The 13,229-nt window shown below is 40.0% G+C and overlaps 1 protein-coding gene across 1 annotated transcript in view; it reads left to right on the top strand.

The window, feature by feature from the left end:
* Nucleotides 1-9,997, top strand: part of ctnnbip1 (catenin, beta interacting protein 1) — a 71,569-nt gene extending 61,572 nt beyond the window's left edge. The window contains exon 4 of the mRNA XM_028807908.2: nucleotides 7,977-9,997. Within this exon, the coding sequence (XP_028663741.1) occupies nucleotides 7,977-8,035 (59 nt within the window). The 3' untranslated portion in view covers nucleotides 8,036-9,997. The remainder of the gene's footprint in view (nucleotides 1-7,976) is intronic.
* Nucleotides 9,998-13,229: the final 3,232 nt, after the last annotated feature.

Here is a 13,229-nt window from a genome sequence, read left to right as displayed (position 1 = left end):
AATTATAGGGGCCATTTACCAGTGCTGTCTTTGGTAGCCATCAATTTCATTGCATACTTGAGTTTCTAATGATAATTAAAAGACAACAACAGCAGCAGCCAATATTAGTGAAGCACATTATCATGCAAAAGTGTAGCTCAAAGTACTTCACAGAAGACAATTACAAAAACAAATAAATTACAATTACAAAAACAAGTAAAAGATACAGATAGAAGAATGTGAACATAAATTATACTGAATGTGCGTAGTTTTGAAGTCTCTCCCATGGTTATAATGAACACTTAGTACGGTAGGTTCCTGTCTGCCCGCCCAATGTCAAAATGTCTAAAGGCCACCAGCAGTTTTGACTTGGCCATGGTGACATCTTTTACCTTCGTGCCCAGAGAGTAATTAGGGTGCTCTTTAAATTAATACAGTATACAGTCCTTTGTCATCCCACTTTGCAATGGTATGATAAGTGCCAATACCAGTCCCACTTCCTGTTGCAGTGTTTAGGACAAATCCATTTCCAAGAACATAAGCAGTTGACCTTTTAAATGGCATCATTTGGGTTTGATGTTCTTTCCCATCAGTACTACAGGGCAGCTCTTGCTCTGTCAAACTGACACCTTTTCAGAATCCTCAGTAATGCCATCCATGGGTAAAGTTATGGGAATGATAATCAGGTTTTGGAAGGAGTTGTTGAGTGCAGGATTCAAACTGGTGCAAGAAAGGGAATTGTGGGTCTTGTTACTTGAATTTGACCGACTATGTACAGCAATGTGTCGCAAAAATATTAAATTAATAGTACAGTATATAAAAAATATGTTGCAAAATGTTTTGGGGCAATCCTCCTACTTTTTCCCTCTTTGACACCGCATATGTCAACAGTATGTTCAATAGTGATATCATGTACAGTGGTGGGAATGTTGTTTATTCTACCATCCTGTCTTTTATTATTATTAGATCACATTGCAGGAAAAAAATCTAGAAATTTTCAAAGCGTTTCTAAAGTACTTCTCCCAAGTGTAGAGATTTTACTAGTGGAGTGGCAGCCCGTGCTTCTGCTTCCTTAGCTCTGTTAGAAACACAAAAGTGCCTCCAGCTTCACATCTTATTTGGCAGCACGTGGCTTAGACGGCCTCAGTCCTCCTGGCAATTTGAATGCCCAGACATGCCCTATGCTGTCACGTTCCATGAACATCAGCCCTGTGAAGACCATAGAGCGGACAATATCTGAATGAATGGCTGACAAAATCATCTATGTAGCTTAGTATACCATGTCTGGAAGAAAATGTGCATTGTCAGTAAGTCAGCTCTCCATGGCATTCATTGGTTTGAGCTGTGGTGGCCTAACCACAGGTTACCAGTTTTCCCATATTTGTCTACAATTATATTACGTGTCTCTGTGTTTTCTTTTGGATCAAGAAGAATTAATCATAATGCTGTAATTTTTATTAGAATCCATAGGCAACACGTGTAAGCCTGGGGCTTTCCTGTATACGTGACAATACTACTACCACTAATGTTCTTGGTTCAGGGCATGGAATTTAGTTGACCTTTCCATTACAGGAGATGGTTTGGAAAGCTGCTCAGTATACACATCTCCAAATCTGTCAGGATTTAAAATGGCAGACAGCAGTTTTGTGCATGTACTCTGTAATTAATTTAAAGCAATATGTCTGAGGGAAGCAAAACAGGTTAGTATCATTTTGTTGCTTAGCCTTTATTAAATTTATGCACAGACATCGAACGAGTTATGAATCAGCCAGGTTGGCAGCTCTAATTGTGTTCTACCTTTGCATGTAACAAAATAAACCTGCAGAGCAGCTATTGCTTTTTATCTCCTTTCAATAAATGCCCTTTGTTACGTTTGATGAGAGAGGACTTTCTTCACATGCAATCAATGGTAAGAAAATCCAGCAGCTTCTTCTTAATGAATTCAAAAGGAGGTCTGACTGTATGGAGTGAAACCCTGCACCTGCTCCCCAGAGCGGGCCAGCAGGGACCCTGTGTTTAGATGGCAGTGTGCTGCATTGTCCTTGTGGCTTTGTGTGAAGTGAATTTATGATATACAGTGCAAGGTCACTTTGCAGAAGACATCCTGGTTTCACTTGTATTTGCATCGGTCCTCCCATTGATCCCTTGCTGCACAGTTCTTTCTGAATCATTCTCAGTTGAATTTCTATGGCAACACATTTATGGTCTTTTGAGTGATATAAAATAAATCTCTGCACTGAAGGCCATTTTCTTAGGGTGGTTTTCAGCCAGGTGTACCAGCTTTGCCAGTCGTATTATTCACGGCTTCCATTTCAAGCTTGGCTCCCAACCATTTTAGGGTAGTTAGGAGGTCTGTGCCTTTGATACATATTTTCTATTTTTTCACCCTCTAGTGAGGTTTTAATAGCGATTTCATTTTGTGTTTTGCCTCACAGAACATTACTAGTATCATTGATTAATTAGTGTGAGTTCTGATTAAAAATTCAGTTCATATTTTTTTTTACCATCTCAAAGCTTCATCTCGCATATTCTGTGGGCATTGCAATTTCATATATTTTGTGACTAGGGTGCCATTCCTAGTTGTCAGGAGGAGGGGCTGGTAGGATGCAACATTTGACGTCAATTATGCAACGGTGTTTTTACCGGTGTGATATATAACTCGGTATCTGTAATTGTTGGATTCAAAACAAACAAACAAAAAAACTTTTTCTAATTCATGTGTCTTTCTCTGGTTTCTAGTTGTGATTTCTTGCTATTAATTTTGACTGTGGTTTTCAGTTCGCATTTTGACCTCTGGTGTAATCATTTTTATGTCTTACGGTTTCAACCCCTTTTGTGAATTCTGACCATGTCTTGTTTCAGTTCCCATTTCCTAATGTTTCAGTATATCTCTCCTCAGTTTGTTGGCAGAAGAAGGGTGGCACGTTTACTCTTTCTTAGGGGGCATACACTAGACAGCTTCCACTGAGCTGTCATAGGATACAATAGTTGAACCACTGTTTTTAAGTACAGTTTTAGTGTTAACAGTTGTCTGTGTGAAGTGTGTATAATCTTCCCTTGTGTAGTCTTTTCCACAGATACTCTGGTTTTCCAATCACATTCCAAACCATGTGTGTTGGGTACACTCTTAATTGGGCTCATGAGTCAGTGTGGGTGTGTGTGACATATCATCCAGGGCTAGTTCCTATCTTGCACCAAATGCTAACAGGGTAGGCTCCAACCCAGTCACCTTGAGTTGGATAAACTGGGATTGAAAATGGATGCCTGGATAGAATATAACAAATCACAACAAATGTCTCATTGGTGGTGTGATGCAATGACACAAAATGACAAAAAGAAGTGAACAGGCCTCAAAATAAACAAAAACCTTAACTAAACTTTACTGGTCAACCTCGGAAACAGGCCTTATCCCAGGCAACCTGACCCCAAACTGAAGAGATGTTATGAATTATGAATCACAAATATAATGAAAATGGTATGAGGCCTCCAAAATGTTCTACAAAAGGCAGGCCAGGATGTTCAACAGCCTGCCCAGTCCAGGTTACTCAGACTGCCAACTGCTAGTTCCAACCTAAATAGCTAGAAAAGTTCCAAAATATATCAAGTAGTCTTACGGACAGGATAATGATGATGACCATAAATCCTTTACTTGTACAAAGAATTGCAACAAAGCATGTTAAGAAATTAAAAATTTATTAATACAAAATGGACAAATATCGGCAAAATGCTGAAAAGAGCAAAATCGGTTTAAAAAAAAAAGGCAAACAAGTCCCAAAATACAAATCAGAAGACAAAACCTTTAAAGAGAAGCAAGAAAGTCGCAAAAAATGATACATTTAAGAAAAGTATTTCCTGGTCTGAGTTTACTGGCCTTAAATGGCTAGAGTAGGGGCTCAGAAGGAGTGGTGTCAGGGTGGCCCTGCCTCGTGGAGCTCCACACACAGGAGGCAGGGCAGTTAACAAGAAAACATGGAAGTATATTTTTAACATAACACACAATTAATAGACATTACAAAGAAAATCATAATGTTCAATGAAGATAAAAGGAAACAAAAAAACAGAATTGCAAAATGTGACAACTTTAACAACAAAAATATTAAATAAAAAGGCATAAACTTGTACCATATCATATTAAAATAAAGCCTAAAATAATCTTTTAAATTAAATGTACAAATGATGGCAGTGTGCCTGCTTCTTCCATACTGAAATCCCTGCCTAGCATGCAAACAGGTGGCCTGCTAATTTCATAGAGGTACCTGCCACTAGCTGTCATCCTACATCTGAATTTAATGAACCAAGTAGAGTAACTTTGCTTGTGACAGTAAAAGGAAACTGTCACCAGTAATCTTAAAATACTTTTGTAATTCTGCCCCATGTGCAATTCAGCTGTCTCCGGAGTTCTTGCTGACACAATGCCATTAGCACAAGCCCTTCCAATTTTACACTGAAGCAGATGTAGGTTACTGAAAAATGTACATCTGTTTTAGATTTAGCAGTGCGGCCAAGTGGCTAATAGGAGATTTTTTGGTTCATTGCCCATCACTGACTTTGACCCTGAGGAAGTAATTTTACCTGCCAGTACTCACATTTTGTAAATATTCAAACTTTATTTGCATGCCCTGTGAGCTGAGAGTTGATTTGGACAAAAATGTCAGCTATACATCCATTTTTTGGGGGGTATGAAAAGGGCTACGGGAAGATGGAGCCTGTCCCCAGCAACACTGTGTAAAAGACATGAAGCAACTGAAGACATAATGTCAGCCGGTTTGAATACACACAACATGGAACTGTTGATTACATTTAAATGATCTGGGGAAGTATCTGAGACCCCAAAGTACCCAATGGAACTTTTTGGAGGAAATAAAGTTTAGATCTTAAGAAATTTGACAAACATCAAGCTGGTTTGATGAATGAATGAATTAACACGAAGACTTATGAGTGAACAAATAGACTTACTTATTTTGTCCTGTGGCCTGTAGGGAGCATAACAGTGCCACAAATCCCAGATACAATTGGACCAAAGACAGTTCCAGATTCAAAACACTTGTTTATTTAATAAAATACTAACTTGTCTCAATTAACAGGTCTCCGTTTACAGAAACACTTATCCAGGTTGGGACACACTTCCATCTCTGGTGTTGAGCATTCTCCAATATGGCCACCCAGCCAGGAAAGGGTGTATCCTGAAACCAGGATGGGATCTTTTCAATTCAATACTTCATCCTTTCATACAAGTCTCCTGGCTGAGAGGAAGTACACTGAATCCCTGTCTTGGGACATACTTCCATTCCTTATACTCCCCCTTCATGCCCTCTCAGCCAGGATGCCACCCCATCCATTACAATCTCTAATGTAGGAAAATTTACCTTTTACAGGAGCTCAGTATATTAAAAAAATACACACCAGAATTACTAAAAAGAGAGAAAAATGCAGTTAGAACAGGTCATTCACCTCATAATCAGTCCTGTTCAGTTGACATTTCCAAAGCATTATCAAGTTTACTTTTTAAGAATCTATATATCCTACTACTGCAACACTTTTTTAAGTAACCTGTGGTTCTTTGCATACAGAATTTTTTTCCAGTGTTCATACAAAAATATCCTTCTATCTGGGCCCATGTGTTCTAGCTGCAGAAAATTGTCTGCCTTTTTGATTCCCTTCATAATTTTAAACAGTTTCACCATGCCTCCTTTTAATACCCATTTGCTTAATAAACTGGAAAGATTCAACTCTTTCAAATGCAGACACTGAAGAATGTGCAGACTACACGCAGACTTTGACCAGGCCCGAGTATCAAACCTGGATCTGTGCAGCTGTAGGGCAGCAGTGCTAACCCCCATGACACCTACTAGCTGAATATGTCTCATTGCAAGTATAGCCATAAAATGACTGGGAGGAATTTAAACGGTGGCCCAGTTATCCTGTGCATATTGCAGTGGATCAACTTGCATGTACATTTTTGTGTGTGTGTGTATAATATATATATATTTTTTTTCTCTCTAAGTAATTGCAAAGCAGTTGAGATTCTCAGGCTCTTCCTGATCTCCCTCTTCCTGTTTTTGTGAAGTCTGTCATCTTCATCTAAAGGGGTTTCTACTGGAAACATGCAACACTGTCCTAGAAAAAGAACTGCTGTGCGTCCGGTCCGATTAGTGGCTTGACTGCCTGTGAAAGGAGCCAAATATTTTTCTCTTTTGCTTTCAGAATTTCCAGTCAGTGTCAAAGAGAGTATTACGCCATAATGTCATAGAATTACTGCATATCTCATAAACTAAGGGTATTGTTGGCTGCAGTATACCTAGTCAGTTTGTCTTTACCTACTATTTGCCTAAGACTAATTTGGATGGTACTAAAATTACACCGGTCCTCTGGTAATAATTTCTTTACCCCACTTCCTGATATCAAACTTATCTTGTCAGAATAGGACACCAAGCCAATAAACCTGTTGTTCAAATTAGTTGTGAACAAATCGTTGTATATGTGGCGATAGTTGAGATCCTGCTTTGGCAGGTACAAATCTTTGTGCATGCCGATAATGGTGTCCTCCCATCAGCCCCAGTACACATGTGCTGCCTGATGGGAACTGTAGTCTCAGCATGAGCTCTCCTTTTGGGTTGCCTCCCTGCATTACAGTTCCTCTCCATGATACTCCATATCTATATATATATAATTCACTAAGTCCATGGCAAGCAAGACGCACACACGACAGAGCCCACCCGCCAACTCTAACCCTCCTTCCGCGTCACGGGATACGCACGACAGAGCCCCACCTGCCAACTCTAACCCTCCTCCCGAGTCCACCCTCGCTCTTGAGGCATGCACACTGCCTGCTCATGTGCCAGCACGCAAAACCTCACCAAACACCGCCTCAGTCGCTTTCGTCTCTGGTACAGTCCACATGCACCTCTGAGCCACTTTGACTTTTCATTGTTCTTTTCGGTTCCGGCTGCTTTTCTATATATAATCCACCAAGTCGCCCGATCATGGGATACGCACGCATGCACGCAAGACAGAGCCCCGCCCGCCAACTATAACCCTCCTCCTGTGTCCATTACCTACACATTGTTTTCCTTTTATGTCTGATCCCGTTCAACAACTATATGGCGACATCGACTTTTCAACTGACTCCTCAACTGACTGAGCTATATTAAGCGTCACCAACGAAGACTTGCTACACCTTAATGAACAAGTACTGAAACTTATCCCTACTGACGAAGTAACTTTCACCAGTATTGACTCCATCATCACAGACGATCCCGCAGATCGTTTCATTCCCCGAAGAATTTCTTAACAGTCTTACTTCCACTGGCATGCCTCCGCATAAACTCAACATTAAAATGGGTTCAGTCGTCATGCTTCTCAGAAACCTCATGCCAGCAAGAAGTCTCTGTGATGGCACTAGACTGACTGTTACCAGCATTCACCGCAATGTACTGAAATGTAAAACTATCACAGCTCCTACCCCACAAACTGTCCTTATTCCCAGGATATCCCTGACCCTATCAGATTCAAATTTGCCTTTTACTTTTACACGCAGACAATTTCCTGTTAGATTGGCCTTTGCAATGACAATTAATAAGGCACAGGGACAAACTTTCAAAACAATATGCCTGTATCTGCCAAAACCAGTTTTCAGTCACGGGCAATTGTATGTTGCTCTCTCCAGAGTTCCATCTTTTCATTCACTCACAGTCGTATCCTCAAACCCATCCCATTTGGACAACTGTGTCGTTCAGGAAGTGTTCACCCATCAAAAATATAATTATGCGGCGTATGTTGGCTAGCATCCTATATTTCAAGTTGGACCAACCATAATAAGCATGCAATAATTTTTTGAAAATTCATTTGAGCCAATTTTGAGTGAGTGGCAAAAGAACAAACCGTGTTATGCAGATAGCACTTTATAAACTCCCTGACCAGAAGTTTGCCCAAGGATGCAGCATGAAAGTGCCTGTTGAATGGCTTCAGGTTTTTAAATATGTGTTTGTGTCTTGCAGGGGCAGAAGACGTCGTGATGGCATTTTCGAGATCTGAAGCAGAAGACCGGAGACAGTGATTTCACAGATGACAAAAGCACATCCATAATGTGGCTCTCCCTTCCCCTCCCCACTCCTTCAGCTGATGGCTGTCGAGAGGGGGGGCCACTCTGGGATTTCAGAGTGTGTATGTATTTGTTTGGGGGGCAAGGAGGAGTGGGTTGGTGATGGGAGAGAGAGAGGAGGTGAGTTAAGAAGATGTGAATGAAAATTCCAGAGCACAAAAAAAAAAATGTCACCAGCTTTCTCTCGTTTGCTTCTGCTCCACCCGCACAAAGAGTGATGTCACAACCATCTGTTTGTCAAATGTGCTGCTACTCTACTGGGGCGGAAGTGATGAGAGCAAGCAGAGACAGATGACCTTGCTGGCTCTTTTTAAGGTTATTTGCCTCCCAATAGATAGAGCTGAGTTTGTGTTTTGTTCAATGTAGTGTTTTTTTTTTCCTTTTGTGGTTTGAATGAATGAAAAACAAAAAAAAAACTTTTATTTAAATACCACAGTTGGACTTGATTAACGTGTCACCGTTTTAATCACAAGTTGTCCTCCATTCCCAATTTATTTAATCAGCTTGTTACAATCACTACATTTTTTTTCCCCCATTTTCATGAAGTGGCCCTCCATTTTTTTTCAGTACGCCTTATGGCCGCCACATCAGTCTTTTGGTCTATGATATTAGATAATTAGGCAAGAAGATATTGAAAAGCACAATAATTGAGTCAATATGGGGGAATGTAGCTCTTCTGTAAAGGTACAAAAGTCTTACAGGCTTGCCATCTGATTTATGCTGTTAACGTGCCAAACTTTGAAAAATCGATTATGTTTCACCTTTCTTCTATCGAGGTTCCCTTTTTTTGTGGAAGAACCAGGGCAGCATTGTTTCATTTAAATTCCTCTTAAAATTGCTTTACTTTGTGGTTTTTTTTTTCTTCTTTTCAATTTTGTCAAGAAATGCTGACTTAACAGGCTGAATCAATGAAGAAGTGAATTGTTCCACGCACGTATGCCTTGGTGAAAAGAATAGACACTTTTGTTATTGTAGCCACAAAGGGATGTGGACTCAAACAGTAATCACTTGCAGAAAGCAACCCGCAGCACAAATTAAAAGCAAATAAAATAAGAGCAAAAAGGTATTCATGAGGGAGCAAAAACACATTTTAGTTTGGCTTCATTTTAACAAATTGAGAAGAGAATGCTGAAGCACACCGTTTAAATGTCTTTGTATTTTTTTTTTAAATTAAACACAAGTCTTTAAAAAAAGATTTTTACAGAAATTAATGTGTTTTTACTGGAAAACTGTTTTGTACAGTAGAAATTATAAATGGCACCCCCGAGATTTGAATTTAAGACAGTTGGCTTAAACGTGGCATTTGATTTTTTTTTTTGATTTTTTTTTTGTCTTTGTGCCCAACTTTGAGGGGTGTTAAACATTAGGAGGTTTATAATAAACAAAAGAAGCAATCATGAAAATGTCAGCTTCATTAGTGTGCCCCTTAATGGAGGCTGGGGGGCAGCATCATTGGGTGAAATCAAAAGCCACTTTAGCTAGCTGTAAAAATTCAGCAGTGTGGAGGGGATACAGAGGTGCCCAATGGACCCTTGGGCACCTGACGTTGATGTGTTCTTGTTGCATCTCATCTGTAAGTGGCACAATCAGCCACCTTGTTGTAAAAGTGTGTGATGCTGACTGCCAGTATTTGTTGTTAATTTTATTTGTATTAATGTATTAAATGATTTTAGGTTTGTTTTTACTGACCTTAAGGATTTAATTTGCATTAATATCTGATTCTTGTACACAGTCTGCTTTTTTGTATAATTGGGTCTTAAATATGCTCTTCGAACAACACAAATCACTGACTAATTTTTATACTGAGCAGTATTATTATTTTTGCACCTCCAAATTCTAACCCGGTGGAGATGTGTGGCCTATTGATGACAACTTTATAGAGTGTAAAGCACAAGTTGGTTGGTTCGGTGCACACCACTATCTGACTCTGTGACCCTTAAATGAGCTGTGTAACCTGACAGTGACTGGAAATTTGGAGTAAAACACCTTGGGTGGAAATATATTGTGTAAAATAAATTACAGGCATAGTCCAGGCAATTGTTTTTAATGTTACTTCATCTATATAGTTTGCAAGGATGACCGAGCAAAAAGTTGATAATCATGTTTTTTTGGAGAATGGAGATAATAGCATTTGTGATAGGTGTCTATGGTGTCCAGTGCTGGACAACAAACAATATCATAAACATCCTTGAAAACATCTCATTTTCTTATGTCACATAATCCACATGTCAGGTCATCCAGTTGCATGCTCAGAACCTCCCAAACATGCATTTTTACTAAAATATTGTTAATTGTTGCGTTATTCACATGTGGATAATACAACACAAGTAATGTGAGATATTTTCATGGACATTTTTGATATTGTTTGCTGTTGCCCAGTATTGGCCACCGTAGATATGTTATGTCAGAAACAGTACCTCCATTCTGCTTAAAACATGTTAGCCATCTCAAAAAAAAAAAAAACTGCATGTGGTAAATAAGATATATAAATATAAATTTATGTTTGTTCCTCTTATTTTGTTATGTCTTGTCTTCTTAGAGAGTTAAGGCTGGGGGGCTGCCAAAACGCAGGGCCTGTTAAAGCCCATTGAGGCATTCCTTGTGTGATTTAAGGGCTATACAAGAAATTGTTGTGAAAACATTTTTAAAAATGCTTAGCCCAAGTCAGGGTCAAACCAGTACTGGGTGCACAGCAGGACACCAACCTTGACAAGGTGCCACTCACACCCACACTGGATCAGTTTACAGTCCCCAAGCAGCCCAACAAGTGCGTCTTTGGAGATATGGGTGACCCACCCAGGTAAACACCACATTAAAACTGACTCAAACTCCAAATGCTGGATCTATGAGGCATCAGCACTACTCTGTCTGTCTTGTATATGAAATACTAGCCTGTCTAAATACACAGTCATTTTTATTTATAATATATATATAGCGCTTGTAGAAGTTGATTTGTATGACACAAAGGAATTCACTATAGCACAACACAGGCAGGCTCTGTGGACTGATGACTAAGATGCTGTCAGTCGCGCAGAATGGTATGGATTCAGATCACAGCACCAACATATTGTGTGACCGACCCTGCTAGACGTCCGCTTGTTAAAAAAAAAAAAAAAAAGTAAGCACTTGCAATCTCAAAAGCAAGTGACATGCACATTTGCAATAAGTTAGTACACCCAACCACCACAACACTAACTACAAAAGTGCCTCATCTGTTTGTACAGTGTACTCCGAGTCTCTGATATACAGGCTCAGATTTCCCAGATTAAAAATGACTGGAGGAATAACTGATGGGTTTTACAACGCAATACACGTCTTTTTGGGGCTATGGCAAGAAAAACAAGGTACGAAAACTTGCAGAACAGTACATTGAGTGGTGTCCAGCAAGGTAGCAGCTCCACCCAATGGTGTTTGTTTCCATCCAAAATGCTTCTCTGCCCTTTGCAATGCTGATCTAATCAGATCTTGGTTATATTATACACCTTCTCCATTGATTTTTCAGTTGCAGACTTCATTTTTGTACACTTAGCAAGACAGAGGCAATCAGAATGCATGCCCATGACCACCAGTCATGTGGTGTGACACACCCTGTAACTCAGTCCAACCAGTCTGTGACCAGCAGCCCTGACAAAATCAAATGTTGTTTGAGTGGGCGGAGTGTGTTTGAGAGCTGACAGCCAATGACTGCTCAGCTAGAAGTATAGTAACTATGAGGCACCTCCAAGGAATAGGGAATGCAGATGTTTTGGATTTCACGAACAGAAGGCTGCTCATTCTGATGTTTCACGTTTATTGTACTTTTACAGAATTGAAAAATGAAAGAAAGGGAAGATATTGTCACTGAACTGGCCATACCCCTAATGCCTTTGCATGCGCACTGGCTCTGTCAGAAAAAGGGGTAAGCACAAAATACTTTGGACAACAAGATCAGCAAGGGTAGTAGAGAAGTTTGACATCCCCTCTGACTAGAAGTTGTGTAATGTGACAGTTGCTCATCCAGCACCTGCTTTTCTTTATGTATATCCCACTAAAGCTGGTGCTGAAAAGAACATATGGGTCCTTTTACCATATTGTTTAGTCTCTCTAGTTCCTTCAAGGGGTATGGGGGTAGCTATGTGATATGTGAGTTTGCTTTTTTTTTTATAAACTCCCTCAGTGATGGAGAAAGGCTAGAGAGAGAGAGAGAGATGGTGACAGAAATCACTTCTTCCAGTCACCTGAATGAGGTAAAAGCCCACCAGGTGGATGGTGGTAAAAGAAAGGCTAAATGATCAAAGCTGAAGAACACTCAGTGACGGAGGTCATTCATTAGAGCACAAAGGCTAAAGGAAAAGAAAGGTTAAACAATTTTGAAAGAGATACATCTGGGACACAGGTTAAGTGCCCTTGGATGGTGTTCACTGAAAAAAACGCTCCCAGTAAGGTAAGTGACATGTTTTAGCCAAAATGTGTTCCCTGTCTCATTTTTTTTAAGGTGTCTTCTTGTGCATTGTGATGTATTAAAGTAAATCATCACTATCTGTGGATGCCAGTCCTACAGATTCGCTATCATAAAAGTGAACACATTTCATGACATCCATGTTCTATTCACACCTCTTCACGAAAAAGGGCTGCGTTGCAGGGCACGGGATGGCGTGGGGACAGAGGTCGGGATTGTATTTGTAGGCATGCACAGCAGAAAAATAATTAAATCAGACAGGCTTGCTGTACTTGAGCAACATGTGAGATTGAACAATAACAGGTCTATGATGCCCTTAGATGTCTGGTGCTGCACGCAGTCTACACTGAATGAATTAACATGGGTGTACCCAGTGCCCAAAGTCGTAGTTAAGCCGTTGAGCCCCATTAATGATGGGGGTGGACCAAGGCTTGCAGATGGTACCCACTAACGAGAAATTCCCATTAAGTGCGAATTTCTCAAAATCTCATACCGATTTAGTCCCTGCTGTTTGTTCACACCACACCTGTTGCTATTACTATTTGGATGGTTTATTGTGGTTTTTGATTTGAACCCTCTTTCTGCAGTCAGTCATAGCCTGTGATGGAGTACTTAGAAGATAAATCAAACTTGACTGTCGAGGCACCAAAAGTCATAGCAAGGTTTCTGTAGATGAGTCTGCAGAAGGAAAATGACCGAACCTCGTGGGGT

This window comes from Erpetoichthys calabaricus, chromosome 8 (genome assembly GCF_900747795.2).
Source record: "Erpetoichthys calabaricus chromosome 8, fErpCal1.3, whole genome shotgun sequence".
Lineage (NCBI taxonomy): Eukaryota > Metazoa > Chordata > Cladistia > Polypteriformes > Polypteridae > Erpetoichthys > Erpetoichthys calabaricus.
Note: the sequence above shows the minus strand (reverse complement) of the source record. Positions and strands in the feature narration are given on the sequence as shown.